We start from the raw sequence: 21,773 nt of genomic DNA on the forward strand, positions 1-21,773 counted from the left end.
ACAGGAGGGGGACAGAGGCTGGGGACATGGCACAGGAGGGGGACAGAGGCTGGGGACATGGCACAGGAGGGGGACAGAGGCTGGGGACATGGCACAGGAGGGGGACAGAGGCTGGGGACATGGCACAGGAGGGGGGACAGAGGCTGGGGACATGGCACAGGAGGGGGACAGAGGCTGGGGACATGGCACAGGAGGGGGACAGAGGCTGGGGACATGACACAGGAGGGGGACAGAGGCTGGGGACATGACACAGGAGGGGGACAGAGGCTGGGGACATGACACAGGAGGGGGACAGAGGCTGGGGACATGACACAGGAGGGGGACAGAGGCTGGGGACATGACACAGGAGGGGGACAGAGGCTGGGGACATGGCACAGGAGGGGGACAGAGGCTGGGGACATGGCACAGGAGGGGGACAGAGGCTGGGGACATGGCACAGGAGGGGGACAGAGGCTGGGGACATGACACAGGAGGAGGACAGAGGCTGGGGACATGACACAGGAGGGGGACAGAGGCTGGGGACATGACACAGGAGTGGGACAGAGGCTGGGGACATGACACAGGAGGGGGTCAGAGGCTGGGGACATGGCACAGGAGGGGGACAGAGGCTGGGGACATGGCACAGGAGGGGGACAGAGTCTGAGGACATGGCACAGGAGGGGGACAGAGGCTGGGGACATGACACAGGAGGGGGACAGAGGCTGGGGACATGACACAGGAGGGGGACAGAGGCTGGGGACATGACACAGGAGGGGGACAGACGCTGGGGACATGACACAGGAGGGGGACAGACGCTGGGGACATGACACAGGAGGGGGACAGACGCTGGGGACATAGCAACAGGAGGGGGACAGAGGCTGGGGACATGACACAGGAGGGGAACAGACGCTGGGGACATGACACAGGAGGGGGACAGACGCTGGGGACATGACACAGGAGGGGGACAGACGCTGGGGACATGACACAGGAGGGGGACAGACGCTGGGGACATGACACAGGAGGGGGACAGACGCTGGGGACATGACACAGGAGGGGGACAGACGCTGGGGACATGACACAGGAGGGGGACAGATGCTGGGGACATGACACAGGAGGGGGACAGAGGCTGGGGACAGGCAGCCACTGTTTAATCAATAACAATTGATTAAACAGTGGCTGCATGTGATGGCACAGTGGCTGCGTGTGATGGCACAGTGGTTGCGTTTGATGGGCACAGTGGCGACAATTGATGGCACAGTGGCTGCGTGTGATGGGCACAGTGGCAACAATTGATGGCACAGTGACTGCGTGTGTTGGCACAGTGGCTGCATGTGATGGCACAGTGGCTGCGTTTGATGGGCACAGTGGCTGCGTGTGATTGGCACAGTGGCTGCGTGTGATTGGCACAGTGGCTGCGTGTTATTGGCACAGTGGCTGCGTTTGATGGGCACAGTGGCTGCATGTGATTGGCACAGTGGCTGCGTGTGATTGGCACAGTGGCTGCATGTGATTGGCACAGTGGCTGCATGTGATTGGCACAGTGGCTGTCTTTGGGAACAGTGGCTGAGTGTGATTGGCACAGTGGCTGCGTTTGATGGGAACAGTGGCTGCGTGTGATTGGCACAGTGGCTGCGTGTGATTGGCACAGTGGCTACGTGTGATTGGCACAGTGGCTGCGTGTGATTGGCACAGTGGCGACAATTTATGGTGGCGAAGTGGCTGCGTGTGTTGGCACAAGTGGCTGCGTGTGTTGGCACAAGTGGCTGCGTGTGTTGGGCACAGTGGCTGAGTGTGATTCGCACAGTGGCTGCGTGTGATTGGCACAGTGGCTGCGTGTGATTGGCACAGTGGCGACAATTTATGGTGGCGAAGTGGCTGCGTGTGTTGGCACAAGTGGCTGCGTGTGTTGGCACAAGTGGCTGCATGTGTTGGCACAAGTGGCTGCATGTGTTGGCACAAGTGGCTGCGTGTGATGGGCACAGTGACCCCTCCCGGCCCTGCCTACTGTTATCACCGCGGCGGGGAACATAACAGACAGCGTTCGTTTGAACAGCTGTTTTCCCCGCTGCGCATAGACACTCCCCCTTGGACGGATCTGTCCAATCGCGAGCAAGGGGGAGTGTCTCTGTGACTCCCCCTTGCTCGCGATTGGACAGATCCGTCCAAGGGGAAGTGTCTATGCCATAGACACTCCCCCTTGGACGGATCTGTCCAATCGCGAGCAAGGGGGAGTGTCTATGTGACTCCCCCTTGCTCGCGATTGGACAGATCCGTCCAAGGGGGAGTGTCTATGCGCGGCGGGGAAAACAGCTGTTCAAACGAACGCTGTCTGTTATGTTCCCCGCCGCAGTGATAACAGTAGGTTGCGGCGGGGGTGGGCCAGATTAAAAGGTCCGCCGGGCCGTAGTTTGCCCAGGTCTGGTCTAGAAGGTTCACAGAAAGCTGTTGGTGTTCTTTTACCATCAAACTAAGTACCATACATTCCCAAAGGTCATTTTTCTTGAGGGCCAATGACTCTGAAATCTCAGATCCATGTTATGCATTGACTAAACTCTGCCAGAATCCAAATAACCCAGGATTCTGTTAAACACATTTTATGCATAATTTAATTTGTTTTGCTGTTGGCTTTTTCTGTTGTAATATCATTTACTGTAAATATATTTCTGCATCATCGTTCTTTTCTTTTATTAAATTATATTTTAAAATCATTGGGCCAGATTCACAAACGAGATACGACGGCTTATCTACTGATACGCCGTCGTATCTCTGTTTCTAACTATGCGACTGATTCATAGAATCAGTTACGCATAGCTAGCCCTAAGATTCGACAGGTGTAATTGAATTACACTGTCGGATCTTAAGGATGCAATTCTAGGCCGGCCGCTAGGTGGCGAGGCCATTGCGGCCGGCGTAGAATATGCAAATGAATACTTACGGCGATCCCCGAACGTCTGACGATCTATCTCTACGTTGTTTCCGTCGAGTTACGCCGCGTAAAACTAGGGCTGAGCCCTAGTTGTCTTAAGCCATGTTAAGTATGGTCGTCGTTCCCGCATCGAAATTTAAAAATCAACGTTGTTTGCGTAAGACGTCCGTGAATGGCGCTGGACGCCATTTACGTTAACGTCTAAGCAAATGACGTTGGTGCGACGTCAGTTTAGCGCAATGCACGTCGGGTAATTTACCCGATGGAGCATGCGCAGTACGTCCGACGCGGGAGCGCGCCCAATTTAAATGGGACTCGCCCCATTCGATTGGGCCCGCCTTGCGCCGGACGGATTTAGGATACAGCGCCGCAAATTTCCAGGTAAGTGCTTTGTGGATCGGGCACTAACTTGGGAAATTTGCGCCCGGGCTACGTGAATCTGGCCCATTATGCTTATCTCTAATGCACTAAATAACCTTCTTGATCCCCTTCAGTCTGAATTTCACCCTCAACACTCCATAGAAACTGTTCTCCTAAAACTCACAACCAATTTACTGACAGCTAATACCAATGGACATTATTCTGTACTCCTCCCTCTGGATCTTTCAGCTGTCTTTGATACAATTGACCACCACGACCTCCTCAAAAAACTTTACTCCTTTGGTATTCATGACTGTATTCATCGTTGGTCCTACCTATCCCACTGCACCTTCAGTTTCACTTACAATTGTACTTCTTCCTCTCCTCTTCTCTTTAACCATCAATCTACACCTCCTCCCTGGGTCAGCTGATAGCCTCCCCTGACTTTCAATATAATTTCTATGCTGATGACACCAAATTCTATCTCTCTACCCCTCAACTCACAAATCACTCATTTACTGACCGACATATCAGTCTGGATGTCACACCACTTCCTCAAACTCAATCTTTATATAGCCAAGCTCATAATATTCCCCCCCCCCCCCCAAGTGTCCCTTCCCCTGATTTCTCCATCAAGATCAATGGCACAACCATCAACCCATCCCCTCATCCAATCACAAAGCTTGTTGCCTTAACCTCAGCAACATCTCCAAAATACAAATACAAAATAATTGGATTACCTTTACATAGGCTATCCCCCCTTCACTCCATCATGAATGCTGCCGCCGGACTCATTCATCTTACCAACTGTTTACTACTTTACTGTCTGCTATTCCTCTCTGCCACTCACCCAACAAAATAAATTAAAAATACTAACAACAACTTACAAAGTCATCCACAATTCGACCCCCAGCTACATCACTAACCTAGTCTCAAAATACCAACCAAATCTTTATCTTTGTTCCTCTCAAGACCTCCTGTTCTCTAGCTCCCTTGTCACCTCCTCTCGTGCTCGCCTCCAGAAATCTTCCTGAGTCTCTCCCATCCTATGGAACTCCCTACCCCAGTTTGTCTGGCTATCTACTCTGTCCACTTTTATGCCATCTCTGAAAACCCTTCTCTTTAGGGAAGCCTATACTCCACCTAACAACTGTATTTTCACTATCTATATCATCTCATGCCCTACAGTTATAACCCTTTGTATCACTTGACCATCCCTTTTAGATTGTAAACACTAAAAAACAGGGCCCTCTAAATCCTCCTGAATTGTATTGTTTAACTATACTGTCTGTTTAACCCCCTTGGCGGTAAACCCGAGCGTGACTCGGGGTGGGTTTTCAATGATAGGATCGGTATCCCCGAGTCACGCTCGGGGTGGACGTGCAGAGTGTGCAGCGGCGCGGCTTACCTTCTCGCTGGATCCACAGGCAAGTTACTTACCTTGTCCCTGGATCCAGCGATGCCACCCCGCTGTGTGAGCGAGCGGGTCCTCCTCGCTCGATTCACAGTGTCCCCGTGTGCCGCCGATCTCCGTTCCCTGCGACGTTGCGACGTACGGGGGCGGAGAACGGCGCCAAATTCAAAAAAGTAAACAAACACTTTACATACAGTATACTGTAATCTTATAGATTACAGTACTGTATGTAAAAAATACACACCCCCCTTGTCCCTAGTGGTCTGCCCAGTGCCCTACATGTACTTTTATATAATAAAAAATGTTCTTTCTGCCTAAAAACTGTAGATTGTCCAAAAGTGTCCCTTTATGTCAAAAATGGTTTTAGATCAGCTAGAAAACAGCGATAATAAATTATAATCACTTGCAGAAATGTGCGATAGCGATTTGTGGGGAAATTCGTCATAAAAAAATAAATAAATAATGACAGCGACAATTCTGCAACTGAGCAAATTTAAGTGATTTTGAGTTGATTACATTATTGAATAATTTGTATTATAATTATATTATTATTTGTTATAATTATTTATAATTATTTATTATATTATAATTTATAATTTTGTTTTAAAAAAAAAATCATACCCGGGATGTCTACTAGACTCTTGCTTGGTCAGATTTAAGTGAGTTATTTCTAAAAATTACAGGCCTACAGTATAAAACGCCAAATTTCCTTGCAAAATAATTGTACCACTTTTGGTACGTAATTCCAGACAGAATCATAACGCCAGGGAGGTTAAAGCGCTGCGCAAACTTTTGTCGCTATTTACATCTTGTAGAATAATCATAATAATAATAAACCAAAACATAAAGAATTCCTGTCTCTTTGAAGAGCAATACTATAATATAAATCCCTGAAATCGTCCTGTATGTGTGACAATCTGTATTTACTAATGGTCAAACTTGTGACAGTAATTATTGTGAACAGTTTGTGTTTTCTGCTAAACACATGGTCAACGCAGTTTGTGTGTGTATGGGGTCAACTGTGGACTTACTGAGACCCAGTGTTGATCATGCTCAGTCTGCTGGTACTTGGATTGTGGTCCGGCAAGCTGGAAAATCTTCGTGCCTGGTGAGGCTGGGAGCGCCATCATCAAACACTTGTGATAGCAGCAAGATGGTCGCACCACTGTTGGCACATATTTGTGGCAGTGGCTTTGCTCTGACACTTCCATTTGTCACATATTAGTGGCAGTGTAGTGGGTTTTTGACGCTGCATTCATCACACAGTGTTCTTGAGTGATCTATGCAGACAAGCTCTGGACTGTGCAGAACATTAATCAGTCACAATCATTTCCCACCTAACTGTTGCTTTTTGCTCAGGTTACTGACATTCAAAGCTGTGGCCCAACTCTTCATCCTTGGCTGTACCTGGTTTATTGGCTACTTCCAGTTTGGACCTCAGACTCTGGTTATTTCTTACCTCTTCACCATCTGTAACACCCTCCAGGGAGGGTTCATCTTCCTTGTACACTGTCTGCTTAATCAACAGGTATTTATTTTCCCTTATCACTGTTATATTCATATTATTTAAACAAAAGTAAGAAAAAAAAATTTTAATTTACAAATTTTGTAACTTGTAGCCACATCTCCCATGAAGTTGCAGGTTTGAAGTAATGTTCAGTAGGAATCTGCTAGATAGGGATGAGGGAGTTTGACATGCCTAGTGAGCTGGGTGAATTGTGGATAGAATCACATACAGTGCCTTGAAAAGTATTCATACCCCTTGAAATTTTCCACAATTTGTCATGTTACAACCAAAAACGTACATTTATTTTATTGGGATTTTATGTTATAGACCAACACCAAGTGACACATAATTGTAAAGTGGAAGGAAAATTATAAATGTTTTTCAACATTTTTTATAAATAAATATGTGAAAAGTGTGGCGTGCATTTGTATTCAGCCTCCCTTAGTAAACATATTGTAGACTCACCTTTCACTGAAATTACAGCTGCAAGTCTTTTTGGGGATCTCTCTCTACCAGCTTTCCACATCTAGAGCAGCATTTTTCAATCCGGATGCCCAGGCCAGGCACCCTGAGGTACCTTGAGGTTTCTTCAGGGGTGCCTTGGCAATGCCTAAAAAGTGCCCCAAAATTGAATACAAGCTGGGTGGGTGGATGAAACCTGCCCTTTAGTTACACAAAGCCACAGGTTTTCATTGTCAGTGTTACAACCTTCTAGCTGCCAACCTCCTAACAACCAATGACATCATCAGTTAAAAAGGGAAATGTCAGTTGCCTGCGTATCTTCCTTGTTTAACCCTCCCTTGCCTCTCTTCATCAGCTTTGGGGTCTCATTAGCTAAGTGATGGAGAGAAACATGGGAATACTACGTGAATTGATGTTGCTGCATTATGTAAAACTATCAGAATAGTTTTTGCATTTTAGAATTGGGCGCCTCAAGACTGTCCATAATTTTGGAGGGTGTCTCAGGAGTGTCCATAATTTTGGGGTGCCTTGACTGAAAAAAGGTTGAGAAACACTGATCTAGAGTGCCATTTTTGCCCATTCTTCTTTGCAAAATAGCTCAAGCTCTGTCAGATTGTATAGAGAGCATTTGTGAACAGCAATTTTCAAGTCTTTATATATGTAGCACTACCCCCGAAGGAGCTGCTGGTTTGTTTTGGGTGGCATGTTACCTCATGTTTCTCTGCCGTCTAGGGTACTTGATGAGAGTATATTCAATGGAATGTCCACACAACAGGCGTCTTTTCTTTGCTTTTATTACCCAGTCGGGCAAAAACAGTAGAACTTGGTGAAAAGTGAAGAGATAGTAGAAATGAAGAATAGCAGATCCAGGTGTATATGAATGGGAAACAGTCCTGCTTCCAACGACAAATTCTATCTCACCACTCTAGCTGGAGTGGATATAGCGCACCTGGACAGGCCTCCCTCACAAGCCTGGCAGCCAGAATGTCACTCGAACATGGGGTTGAGTCTCTGCCACAGACCCTCCCAATAGTTGAACACAGTGGAGATAATAGTGGTCCCGAATCCTCAACAGATTCGACACCCAGATCTCCTTCAGGTAGTTTTGGTTTGGGTACCGGCTGATAGGCGACCGACGTCCAGCCTCTCAGCACCCAGTTACCCTGGTCCACAGTGGATAGTCAGGGCCCTCTTGGAACACCAGCCTCTCTTGGTACTCTTCAGGTAGACTCTCCACCGAACAGCTTCCTCACACAGGAACGGACAGCTCAGGACCTCATCAGATTGGGGACCCAGTCGATCACTGGACCTCAGCCACAGCTCAGTGGCTCCGGGCCAACATGGTCCCGGAACTAGGAACACTGCGTAGCATGCACACCCCAGCCCAGAAGGCCATTTTGCCGGGGTGCCATGGTATGGCTACCCTGAAGGTGGGCGCCACATGGGAAGAAGACCCGAGAAGATGACGTCTGCCCCATAAATACCCCTCCCCAGCATGCACAGCAAGGAAGCCTCCTCCTGATAGGCTGCTGGGGGGAAACATCCAAATCCTTGACTCCACTGCTGCCAACTGTCGGCCTGGGGTGTGACTCGCTGGGGTGTGCTTTAACCAATATGGTCCGTGCCGTGAGCATAAAACAATTGACTTCCATGCTCCCCTTCAGTTCCCCACTCACCAGAACCCTGCACCCCTGCAGGGGTAGAAAGCGGATAGTGAGTGCATGGGATGATCACCTCCTCCTTGGCTCAATAGATGCTGGGGTATCTGGACTCCTTAGCTCCTCCAGGTTCTCTCCAACTTTGGTAGATATATTGCAATGAACTCCTCTGCAGCTCCCTATAGGCTATCCTCAGCCCACGGCGGCGGCTTTCGGCTATCTGCTGTACGTGTATGTGCCCCAGCCACTCCTCTTGCCTCAACTACTCCAGTCCCTCCCCTAGTCACTGTCTTGCCACAGATTCTTAATTGGATTTAGGTCTGGATTTTGACTGGGCCATTCTAACACATTAATATGCTTTGATCTAAACCATTCCATTGTAGCTCTGGCTGTATGTTTAGGTTGATTGTCCTGGTGGAAGGTGAACCTCTGCCACAGTCTCAAGTCTTTTGCAGACTCTAACTGGTTTTCTTCTAAGATTGCCCTGTATTTGGCTCCATCCATCTTCCCATCAACTCTGACCAGATTACATGTCCCTGTTGAAGAAAAGCATCCACACAACAAGGTGCTGCCACCACCATGTTTCACGGTGGGGATGGTGTGTTCAGGGTTATGTGTAGTGTTAGTTTTCATCCACACATAGCGAACAATTCTGTGAGATGTTCAAAGCCTGGGATATTTTTTTTTATAACCTAACCCTGCTTTAAACTTCTCCACAACTTAATTCCTGACCTGTCTGGTGTGTTCCTTTGCCTTCATGATGCTGTTTGTTCACTAAGGTTCTCTAACAAACCTCTGAGGGATTCACAGAACAGCTTTATTTATACTGAGGTTAAACTACACACAGGTGCGCTCTATTTACTAATTAGGTGATTTCTGAAAATCACACTAGATTTTTGTTAGGGTATGAGAGTAAAGGGGGGCTGAATACGAATGCACGCATTTTCTTTCCACTTCACAATTATGTGCCACTTTGTGTTTTGTCTTTCACATAAAATCCCAATAAAATACATTTATGTTTTTGGTTGTAACATGACAAAATGTGGAACGTTTTAAGGGGTATCAATACTTTTTCAAGGCAGTACAAGAAAAACAGAAATGGAAGAAGCGCACAGCCGCACACCTTGGGCCAAATTCTCAAAAGAGATACGCAGACTTAACTCCATTTTTCTAAATTTACACGGCGCATATATTTGCGCACGATCGTCAAAACGACTTAAGCAAACATTTCCGTATTTTCAGCCATACTTAAATTAGTTACACCTGCGCATTCCCGGGCGCAAATTACGCTAGGCTCGCCGCTGTTTTTGATAGGCAAAGATGCAAATGAGGGAGTTAGGGCGATTCTCAGAATTAAGTGTGTGTGCCGTATTTTCCGCCCTGTGCGCACCTGTTAGTTTTTCTGACTAAATTTCCACATTATAAAACCAGCCCTAATTTTACACATGCTGTGGAAGGGTTTGCTGAAGGTAGTGACTAGAGGTTAGAGCTCTAGTTGTGAATGTAATTTGTTGAAAAATGCCAGGACCAGCGATGATTCTGACGGCACTTGCTGCCTTACAGGCACAAAGGAGGAGGAGGGCACAGAGGAGGAGGATGAGGGCACAGGCGCGAGTTTATCGTCCACGGCGTGATATTTGGCAAATGCCAGCTTATGAGGTGATTGGCAACTACCGTTTTGATAGGGAGGCCATCCTGGAGATCACCCAACTCCTTCATGAGGATCTAATCCCCCCCCCCCCCCAAACCCCTCTACCCGGTCTGCTGAGGGCCAGGCAATAAGGAGACAACTGTCTGAAGGCATCTTTGCCCAGTAAATGGATCCTAAATATCTTTTTGTTTTTGCTTTGCCCAGAACAAATCACAGAGATTATGTGACCTTTAAATATTTTCTTTGCAAATTAAATGCACATTACTTATATGCCAATGAGAATTTTTTTTTGGTTACAAAACGCACATTAATTATCTCACAGTGAGAATGCATGAATGCACGTCACTGTGGTCCTTAGCACAGACACATCACATGCACATCGAATTGGATTAGATCCAAGTACCCCCCCCCCTTTGGTACTTGGGAGCAGTAACGCCCCGCCACGGCTCCAATTATGTCACTGTGCATTCATACACCATTCAGGAACCTAGGATGACTTCTCCCTGGTCCTGGGGATCCATACTCCACCAAAACTGAGGGTGACACCCTTATGATTTCAGGAATGCCACCCCCCCACATTCACACATCATTCACACACATAAACCAAATCATAAGTACAGTAGCAAAAAAAAAATAAAAAAATAATCAAAAGTACCCCTGCAAATTAAGGATGTTGCCGAGTGCTCCTTCTGGGCTGCCCACGGCCACGGGGACGGCCACGGCCGACTGGGGGATCTTCACGGGGGGGGGTCTGTGCAGGGGAGGGAGTATTTTCAGGGGGGGGGACTGTGCAGGGGAGGGAGTATTTTCAGGGGGGGGGTCTGTGCAGGGGAAGAAGCAGCCTCCCCTGGTGTCTGTCCTCCTGCTGGCCTTCCCTCCAAGGCAACGGCTATCCTTGTCAGACAGGAAGTAATGTCAGCCGTATTGGCCTGCACAGCCCGGGTATTGGCCTGCACAGCCTGGGTGAGGGCAGTCACCTCCTGGGCCACACCTGTTGTGGCGTTCCTCAGGTCCCACAAACAGGTGATGACCCCCACGGAGTTGGTGGCCACGTCACCCAGTGACTCCCTCATTGCACCCAGGCTGCGCTCCACCTTGGTAATTGTTTTTTGTATTGCAGACAGACTGCGGGTCTGCCGGACATTGTCCCTCAACAGACTGACCGGCAGACGCACCAACCCCCCCCTGTTTTCCGGGGTCGGCCTCCTACTTGCCCCTGAGGCTTGTGGCCTTGGAGGAGGAGTTGGAGTGAGCCATGGGTGCTGCTGCATGTTGGAGGAGGGTTGGAAGGGGCGACCCATGATGGTGGCCTGACTGCTGGGCGCCTGTGGGGTTCCCTCAGGGGATGATTCAAAGGTCATATCTTGGCCCATCATTATTTCCTGCCCAATCAGAATATTGTCATCTTCCTCCCCCTCATCCTCCTCCCACTCAACATCCAAATTAGGGGAGTTGTGGGCACTCCCCTCCCATGGCGAATCCTACCCTTCTTGGGACTCTGCATGAGCCTGTCTTGGGGGTGGTGCAGCAGCCTGCCCTGATGGGCCAGCAACCTCCTGACCTGATTGGGCTGCCACCTCCTGCCCTGATGGGGCTGCCACCTCCTGCCCTGATGGGGCTGCCACCTCCTGCCCTGATGGGGCTGCCACCTCCTGCCCTGATGGGGCTGCCACCTCCTGCCCTAATGGGGCTGCCACCTCCTGCCCTAATGGGGCTGCCACCTCCTGCCCTAATGGGGCTGCCACCTCCTGGGCTGATGGGGCTGCCACCTCCTGGGCTGATGGGGCTGCCACCTCCTGGGCTGATGGGGCTGCAACCTCCTGGGCTGACGGGGCTGCAACCTCCTGGCCATCTGGGGAGGACACAAAACAATCACAGGTTGTTGGATCCACACACTTGGCACATCTTCCCTTCCCCCACCCACACATGCTAATCACCAGATAGAAATTCCAAAAAATTACCTGTCCTCATAAGAGGATCATTGTCAAAGCCAGGCAGGCCCACCACCTGCTGTGGGTGGAAACACTGGGCCACTGCCCATTCCTCCTCACTCATCCTGACTGGGCAGGGTCCCCCTCCTCCAGTGCCCCTGGTATGGGCATGCAGCGTTGCCAGCTTGTTCCGGGACACGCTCCTCAAGTAATTTTTTTTTTTTGAACTCCAGCGATGGTCCTGGTCTCCCCCCCCCCCCCCCATTGATCCGATCGGTGATCTTTTGAAGGATCTCCTTCCTCCTGGCCGGGGTGGTGTTGTGGCTCATGGGCCATGGAGAAATCGCCCAAATTTAATGACGCCCTGAGCAAGTATATGCTTCTCTGCCAGGGTAAAATTAAGCTTCCTGCTCTTGGGAGCCATGACAGACAACACCCAGCAACAGGGAACTCACCCAAAAAAAAACCACTTATCCAAAACAATCAGGCAAAAAAGGAAAACAAAAAACAATCACACACCAAAAAACAAACACTTATCAAAAACAAACAGGCAAAAAAGGAAAACAAAAAACACTTATCAAAAACAAACAGGCAAAAAAGGAAAACAAAAAACAAACACTTATCAAAAACAAACAGGCAAACAATCAAAACAAAGAACAAATTAGCAAAAACACACACCAACTATACCCTCCAACTCCACAAACACTTTTCTCACAAACAAATCTTACCAACAAACACTGACAAACGTTCAAAGCAGAAGCAACTTGCTTTAGGAAGGGAACACAGGGAAATACTTTTGCAATTGAAGTCTGTTTGACTGGGGCTATTTAAACACAGGGCGATCTTCAAACTAAGTACGCTTGGCCTTTTACCTATCTCACTGATTGCGCTGACCAAAGTTCTGCACATGCGCAGTGAGGTCCAGATTCGTGCGCGCATGCGCAGTACGGCCGGCCCCTCATTTGCATGGGGTCACGGCTCATTACAATGAAGCACGCCCACTTCATTCCCACTTGCCATAACCACGCCTTACGCATTGAAACTTAAGTTAAGGATGGCGCACTTTTGTGCGCAAATGCACTGAGAATACGGTACTTACGACACCAACTTAGGGCGCCGTAACTTAAATGACATAAGTTAGATAATCCTAAATTTACACATGTTTTTGAGAATTTGGCCCCTAGTGCATTGCCAGAGATAAAAATAAGACATTTTTGTATAAAAGTGGGTACTCACAAAATGCAACTGACAAAAGGCCATAAACAGAACACGGGGTACAGCTAATGCGTTTCAGGGTACACCCCCTTCCTCAGAGCTAGGCCTAGCTCCCTCTCCTCTGTCAGTGCCAATCAGTGCCACCTGTCAGTGCCAATCCCTGCCACCTGCCAGTGCCAATCAGTGCCATCTGCCAGTGTCAATCAGTGGCACCTGTCATTACCAGTGTTTCCAATCAGTGCCACCTGTCAGTGCCAGTCAGTGCTATCTGTCAGTGCCAATCAGTGCCACTTGTTAGTGCCAGTCAGTGCTAATAAGTTTTTCCAATCAGTGCCACCTGTCAGTGCCAATCAGTGCTTCCAATCAGTGCCACCTGTCAGTGCCGCCTAATATCAGTGCCAACCAATGCCACCTATCAGTGCCAATCAGTGTTTCCAATTAATCCCACCTACCAGTGCCAATTAGTGCCAGTACTTTTAATCAGTGTCCATCAATGCCACCTATCAGTACCCATCAGTGCTGCCAATCAATGCCCATAAGTGACACCTATCAGCGTCCATCAGTGATGACTGTCAGTGCTGCCGTTCAGTGCCCATCAGTGCTGCCAATTAGTGCCAATCAGTGCTGTCAATCAGTGCCACTAAATGCTGCCAATCAGTGCTGTATATCAGTGCCAATTAGTGCTGCCTATCAGTGCTGATTAGTGCTGTCTATTAGTGCTAATCAGTGCCATTAGTGCTGCCAATCAGTGCCACCTATCAGTGCCAATTAGGGCCCATCAGTACTGCCTATCAGTGCCAATCAGTGCTTTCTACTAGTGCCAATCAGTGCCACCTATTACTGCCAATAATTACTGCCTACTAGTGCCAATCAGTGCCACCTATTACTGCCAAGCATTGCTGCCTGCCAGTGCTGCCAATCAGTGCCAATCAGTGCACTGAGTGCAGGGATGGGGTGATGAACTTGGCAGCCAGGCACATTGTCCATGGGGGCCAGCCTGGTGGTGTTGATGTTTATTATTTCCACATGCCAATCTTTAGTATAATGGGTAATCAACACACTACTATTTACAATAAACTACTGGAGGTAAAATAAAAAAGTGTCAGTAAAAGGCCGCTAAGCACTGTTATGTGTTCCCACACCATGAAAAACGGAGTGCAGCGCTAACTTACTGATCAATAACTTAACAATAATGGTGGAATCCTCTAATGTGGAAATCTCAATAGGCTTCAATATTACGACAATACCGGTCTCTGATACACAACTTCACATATAATACACAGTAAACTGAAAATAAGACATACTGTATGAAATGAAACTTAGCAGGGATGGTGGAAACCCCTCCTATAGACATTGGCTATAAAAAAATCTCCATCTGTTTAGGCCAATATGTATTCTGCTACATATTTTTGGTTAAAAAAAAAAATCCCAACAAGCGTATATTGATTGGTTTGCGTAAAAGTTATAACATCTACAAAATAGGGAATAGATTTATGGCATTTTCAATCAGATTTTGATAAATGTAATTGTAGTTATTATCATGATATAAAATAATGTATGTGGGGGCCTTTTGGTAGGCGGGATTTTTTTTTTGTGGGGGGGGCAGCATTTTATTCTTGGGTCCAAGCAGCACAATGTCTTGGGCCGGCAGTAATGAACGAGTCAACGTTAGCACTGTTAGAGAAAATGTATGCCTCTAAAACTATTTTTTGTTGCCCATTGCATTCTTAGTTGACCCTAACCAGTTTTTATGCAGGCCTCCAGGGACCCACATACTAGTGGATCAATCAATGTACTGAACATTTATTGGTTTGCTTTATTTTTCAGGTCAGAGAAAAGTACTGCAAATTGTTCTTAAGATATGGTATGCATAAAAAGCAGAAACAGGACACATCTACAATCAGTACCCTTCAAACAGCCTCTAAACCAGTAAGTAAAAAAAAAAAAAAAATCACAAAAATTATTATGTTTATGTATTTTGACTGTCCTTGCACTTTGAAAATATAGGAGAACATGACACAGGATTCACAATAAGGGTTAATGCAAAGTTCCATGCTATTGTCTCTGAACGAGATAGACACGCGCGGTTCGTTTAGTTTCAAATTAATATTCGGACAAATTTTTTGTTTTTCGGAGATTCGGATATATCCGACTACCCGAATTGCAATATAAACAAATTTTACCGAATATAAAATAATTGAAGCTCCTGCTCTGTATAGGATAAGGGGAAAGGGAAGTGGGAAAAAAGGGGGAGTGGACCAAAGGGATGAGTGCAATAATGGTGAACACTGCAGCAAACAATGGGGGAGTCTGTCCTTTAAAGACAAAAAATGGTACCGTATATGTAGCAAGTGATGATTGTCTGCGCTGTAATATGGCTTGGCCAAGTGAGTGGATAAAAGGAAGGTGAATGAGAGGGCTGATTGGGCCTGGGGAGTGACAGGTGATGCAGACACAAATAAAATAACCTTGAACGGTATTTGAATAGGTACAGTCCTAACTGGACTGTAAAATATAACACAGTGTGAGTCTTACAGTGAATAGCAAAACACGTGTATGTGAAAATCAAAGCTAAAATTTGAACGTAAAATCCTGGGTAAGTGCAAAACAAAAAGAAAAAGACCACAGTTCCACACTAGAACTGATGCAGCAGTGAGACAATGGTTAAAAGTGGTAAAAAATTCCGCATAAATGGAGATGTGCAGTCCAGACAGATCCAAGAAAACACATGCAGCCCACACCTCAGTGACTCGTGCAGCTTACCTTTCAGCTGACATTTAGGCTCAAACACATTACCAGTTGTGTTTGATCGAAGACTGTATTGTGTGCCACAGGAAACGGCAATCCTAAAAAAAAGTATTTAGAGGAAGCGGAGGCTCTTTACCATGTGAACAGCCGTGTCCAATCACGGCTGATCATGATGTAAACAGGAAGAGCCGGGGGCGTGGCCTGGACGGGCATGTGAGCGGTCGCTTTGCACGGAGCTCCCGCTAACGATCCTAATCTGATCCTGTTCCCGGTACTCACAGACGCAGGCGATCGATTTGCTAGTGCCCGGCTGCTGCACTGACCGTAGCGGAGACCGATCGAGCGATTGGCGTGGTCCGGATGGCCCGCAGACCGGAGAAAGGAGCCGCAGCAGTGCCAGTCATGGATCTCCAAGATGGCGCTGGGGCCTCACAACAGCAGAAGGCAGCGCGTGGGGCTGAGAGGCAGACGGAGGTCGGCGGTAAGGCTCCTAAGACGCAGAGACAGCAGGGGAGGGATCCCCCCAGGGATATGCTGTATTTCACACAAAAGCTGCAGGGCCCTAGCAGCTCTCCTGCTCCGTCCCAGCTGTCGTGGGCCCAGAGAGTACAGGGCCAACATGGTGACGCGACCATGGACGACACACTACCACTTGAGAGCTCCTCAGATGCCATACAGGACATATTCGGGGAACTGCAGGAGGACTCCCCGCAACCCACGCTTAGCGAGATCCTACGGGCGGTGCAGAAATGCACCACGTCGGTTACTGCTGCAGTAGATGGCCTGAAGCTCCAGTTTGGAGAGCTCACTGAAACGGTGTCACTTATGCGCCATGACCTCCAGAAGATCAGGGAGAGGACCACGGCTGTGGAGGGCCGCATCAGTGACATGGAGGACGCACTCCCTCCCCTCACCAGAGACACTAGATCTGCCCTGCAACAATCCGCTCAGGCTACCGCAAAAACAGACGACATCGAGAATCGCCTGAGAAGGAACAATGTCCGCATAGTGGGGCTCCCAGAGAAGGCGGAAGGTAGGGACCCCACGGCCTTTGTTGAGACATGGCTCCAGGACATATTTGGTAAAGAAGCCTTCACCGCACTGTTCGCGGTGGAGAGGGCGCACCGCACACCTCCTAGGCCCCTTCCCCCTGGTGGCCCCCCCAGATCCATGCTGGCCAGACTCCTAAACTACCGGGACAGGGAGATAATCCTGCGGCTGGCCAGGGAGAGGGGATCGGTGCACTACAACGGGGCCAGAGTCTCGTTTTACCCGGACTTCTCGGCTGAGGTACAGCGCAAGAGGGCTAAATTCGCGGAGGTCAAGAAGCGCCTGCAGAAGGCACAAGTTACATATGCCATGCTGTTCCCAGCGAAACTGCGGGTTACAGTGAGAGGCCAAGCCACTTTCTTTGAATCAGCCGCAGAGGCCGCGCAGTGGCTAGACCACAATGAGCAGGACCTGAGGAGACGCCGAGAGGATGACAGGGGAGACTGACGCCCCACAGCTGCCTTCACATGTCACCGTTTTCGTCGCAGACAAGATAAGTTTTTACCCCTTTTTTTTTTTTTGTACCGGGATTCTACCTGTTTTACATTTTATTAGCGATTGAACAGAGCTTCGGCAGTTGAAGTTTACCCCCCCTGGAATCTATGCTACAGCGGGGGGCATGCACTGGCGCGTTGATCAGTGCCGCTGTTTCACCCTGGCTAGGGAAATGTTATTGTTTGTGCCCGGTTGGCACACATCGTTTGCCGAATCCACGCATTGGAGGGCCGCGGATGAGAAGCGCCTCCACCCCGGCTGGGGATGTGCTGTGGACATTGCTACAACACCCTTTTTTGTTCACAACTTTTGCTCAATTGCTAACAGGACCACAACATTGGTTACCTATTCTGTTTCTGAACTTACTGCAGTCATGTATATGGTTTTGCTTACCCGAGATGACCCTAAGGCCCCTGGCCTTAATCATTGATCGTTTCTGGTTTCACCCATGGCCACCACCCCGATAGTGACTTGGAATGTGCGCGGGGTGCATGACCCGTTGAAACGCACCATGATCCGTTCTGGACTGAAAAAGTTCCTCCCCGCGGTTGTGGGCTTGCAGGAGACCCATCTTACGAAGGACACGGTGGGGTGTCTGGGATTTTCCTGGGTGGGCAGGGCATACCACTCCACTCACACCTCATATTCACGGGGGGTGAGTGTGTTGGTGCACAGCTCCCTGGCCTACCAGGAAATCGACGCAGCCATAGATAATCATGGCAGATATGTGTTTTTATATTGTAAATTGTTTACAGTTACCATGGTACTAGTTTTTGTATACATCCCCCCACCCTTCTCTCGAGAGGTGTTACAGTTACTTTTGTCTTACCTGGGCGATAAGCCTGATGTTCCCGTCCTGGTAATGGGGGATTTCAATGCATGTATTGACCCTAGGGAGGATAGGCATCCCCCAGCTCGGGCTCCTCAGGGGGGCAGGGGAACGATACTGAGCAGGTGGCTGGGAGAAGTGGGGTGGTTGGACATCTGGAGGGCTAGGTACCCTGTTGCTAAACAGTTCTCGTGCTTCTCTAAGACTCACGGCTCATTGTCCCGCATTGATCTCTGTGTGGGGTCCCCTCAGGCTCTGAATATGATCCCTAGGGTGGAGTACTTTCCGAGAGAGGTCTCTGACCACTCTCCGCTGGTGGCTCACTTGGTGACCCGCCCGGTCTCCTCTCTGCCCAGGGCTCCCTGGAAATTGAATGCCTTTTGGCTAAAATTGTTCACCTCTCATGATCAGGTCACACGCAGGATAGAACAGTACTTTATGGATAACTGGGGAGGGGGGGATCGCGCCTTAAACTGGGACTCCTTTAAGGCATGCCTCAGGGGAACATTTATTGAGGAGATTGCAGCCGTTAAGCACAACTCATCCGCTCTCTTAGAGCGGGTGGAGGATCAGGTGAGACAGCTGGAATTGACCTACGTGATGGACCCTTCGGACTCCGCGAGGGAGGCATGGACGTCGGGCCAGGATTCCCTGGACCGGCTGAGATCCTCCGCCGCGGAGAAGAAACGCTTCTTTACCCAGCAAGCCTATTATGAGGAAGGGGAAAAGACGGGTCGTTTGCTGGCCAGAATCGCTAGATCTCAGCAGGCGTCCCCTGCCATAGGAGCGATCCGAGATGTGCAGGGACGACTGGTCAACGATCCGGAAAAGATTCTGGTGGAGCTCGCTAATTTTTATTCGGAACTTTACAAGGCGCGAGATGCGTATACGGATGAGGAGCTACGGTGTTATATGGAAGCAGTGACCCTCCCGGTTTTGAGTAACGCGGCGCGGTCTGAGTTGGAGGCACCGCTCTCCCTGGAGGAACTCCGGGCGGCGGTTGCATCCTTCTCTACATGCAAGGCCCCGGGCGACGATGGTATCCCCATAGAAGTGTATACCCAGTATGGGGAGGCGATGTTGCCCAAATTACTCGAGGTGTTCAACTCCTCATTTGATACTGGTGACCTGCCCCCCTCCATGACTAGAGCAAACATTGTTCTGCTTCTGAAGGCCGGCAAGGATCCACTGGACCCTGGGTCATATAGACCTATATCACTCCTACAAAGCGATGTCAAAATTCTTGCGAAGGTACTGGCCATGCGCGTGAACAAGATTATTACATCCATTATTCACTCTGACCAGGCGGGCTTTATGCCGCGTAAATCCACGGCGACGAATCTTCGTCGTCTCTACCTGAATGTGCAGACCTCCTCGGGATCCGCCGGCACTAGGGCACTGTTGTCGTTAGATGCCAATAAGGCCTTCGACAGTGTCGGCTGGCGGTATCTCTGGGAGGTGATGTCTAAATTTGGATTCGGCCCTAGGTTCCTGAGGTGGGTGCGTCTGTTGTATGCTCAGCCCAAGGCAACTGTACGCATGGCTGATAGGATGTCTCAGGCCTTTGCTCTGGGCAGGGGGACCAGGCAGGGATGTCCCCTGTCCCCCCTGCTCTTCGCTCTGGCCATCGAGCCCCTTGCGGCCCTGGTAAGGGACTGTGAGGCGGTTCGCGGGTTTAGATATGATAATATGCACGAAAAGATCATGCTATATGCGGACGACATGCTCCTCTTTTTGGAGGATGCAGATGACTCCCTACGCCAGGTAATGACTATCATCACTGACTTTGGCCGCTTCTCGGGTCTCACCATTAACTGGACGAAGTCAGCCCTGATGTTCCTGGATGGGGAACCGGACCATGGGAGTAGCCTCCCGTGCCCGGTCCCAGTAGTAACATCATTTAAGTATCTTGGGGTTTGGATATCTCCCACGATTACAGATTATTGTAAGCTTAACATACACCCCCTACTATCTAAATTTCGAGACAAGATTCAAATCTGGAATAGACTGAAGATGTCACTGGCGGGTAAAACCAACCTTATCAAAATGATACTAATGCCCCAACTGCTGTATTTCCTTCACAATGCGCCCGTTGTCATCACCCTCAAAATATTCCGTGTAGTTAACTCCCTTTTCCGACAGCTGTTGTGGCACACCAAGCCCCCTAGGATAAAACTAGAACAACTGCAGCGCCCGAAGGAGGGAGGGGGCCTGGCACTACCTAATCCCTGGCTATATTACTTAGCGGCTCAGCTGCAGCATTTAATAGGAGCCATGGAACCGCTGCCCGGAGCCTCTGCGGCTAGGCTTATGCTGCAGGGCTCTGGAGCTGGTACGATTCCGGAGGGGCTGGAGGCTCGTAAGTTCCAAAGATCCAATAAACGTATGCCCACCTATGCTTTAATCCAGAAGATCTGGAACAAAGTTCGACAGCTTCAGGAGGTGGAGGGGTTTACCGAATTTAGCCCCATTTGGGGAAACGACACATATGAGGAACTGGCCAGGATTGACCAGGGCCACAGATGGAGGTCCTATGGGGTCACGCACCTTAAGCATATCTTTCAGGGGGGTGCCTTACTCTCGTTTGACGTACTACAATCCAGATTTAACCTACCACATACCATGCTATTTTATTATTTACAGTTACAACATGCTGTTAGGGCCCAGGGGGCAGATACGGCCTGGGTTCATTCCCCCACGCCGATTTTCCGGATGTTGTGCTCCACACAGGATACTAAGGGCATGATCTCGTTATGTTACAATATGCTTCTGGCTTCATTTCTCGAGGGACACCCTATGAACGTAGCAGAACAATGGGAGGTGGACCTGGGGCCCATGGAAGGTGAGGTATGGGAGGAGGCGTTACAGGCCGTAAACGCATGCTCGCTTAATGTATCGCAGAGAGTCTCCCAACTCTATATCCTGTTGCGGGTGCATTACACCCCGGTTAAACTTTTCAGAATGGGCCGGGCCCCGGATCCGCTCTGCGGACGCTGCAGAGCGGCCCAGGGAGATCTGATCCATCTACTTTGGAGGTGTCCCAAGTTACACAGGTATTGGACGGAGGTCTTGGCTACACTGAACTCGGTGTTCCAGGCCAACGTTCCATTGGAGCCGCTTCATTGCCTATTGGGCGTTCTGGAGGGGGTAGTCGAGGAGGGGACCACCAGGGTGGCATTTGCCAGGTCTTTGTTCCAGGCAAGAAAACTTATTCTCTTACATTGGAAATCAAGGGAAGCCCCGGCCCTTAAAACATGGATCCAACACATGGGCAGGACCCTATCAATGGAAAAGTATATATACCAGCACAGAGGGAGCTCAGGGAAATTTTTTAAGATCTGGGATTCATGGCTCGCGATACCTGGTCTTAGCCCCTTGGAACTGGTACAGGATAGGCTGCTGGGTGGAGTGTAGGGGCAGTTGTCTGTGTCAGAAAAATAATTCTTAATTACTCATCTGGGAGGCCCTCTAGCTGGGGAAGGGGTAGGAGGAAGGGAGCGAGCGGGTGGTGAGGACAGTGGGCCTGTCGAGGTCAGGTGCTATATAGT

At 49.2% G+C, this 21,773-nt stretch overlaps 1 protein-coding gene across 1 annotated transcript in view; it reads left to right on the forward strand.

The window, feature by feature from the left end:
• LOC120930544 (adhesion G protein-coupled receptor E2-like) overlaps positions 1-21,773 on the forward strand; it is a 147,355-nt gene that overhangs the window by 113,361 nt on the left and 12,221 nt on the right. The window contains exons 19-20 of the mRNA XM_040341723.1: positions 6,039-6,207; positions 14,931-15,032. Coding sequence (XP_040197657.1) covers positions 6,039-6,207; positions 14,931-15,032 — 271 coding nt within the window. The remainder of the gene's footprint in view (positions 1-6,038; positions 6,208-14,930; positions 15,033-21,773) is intronic.

This window comes from Rana temporaria, chromosome 3, assembly GCF_905171775.1.
Source record: "Rana temporaria chromosome 3, aRanTem1.1, whole genome shotgun sequence".
Classification (NCBI taxonomy): domain Eukaryota; kingdom Metazoa; phylum Chordata; class Amphibia; order Anura; family Ranidae; genus Rana; species Rana temporaria.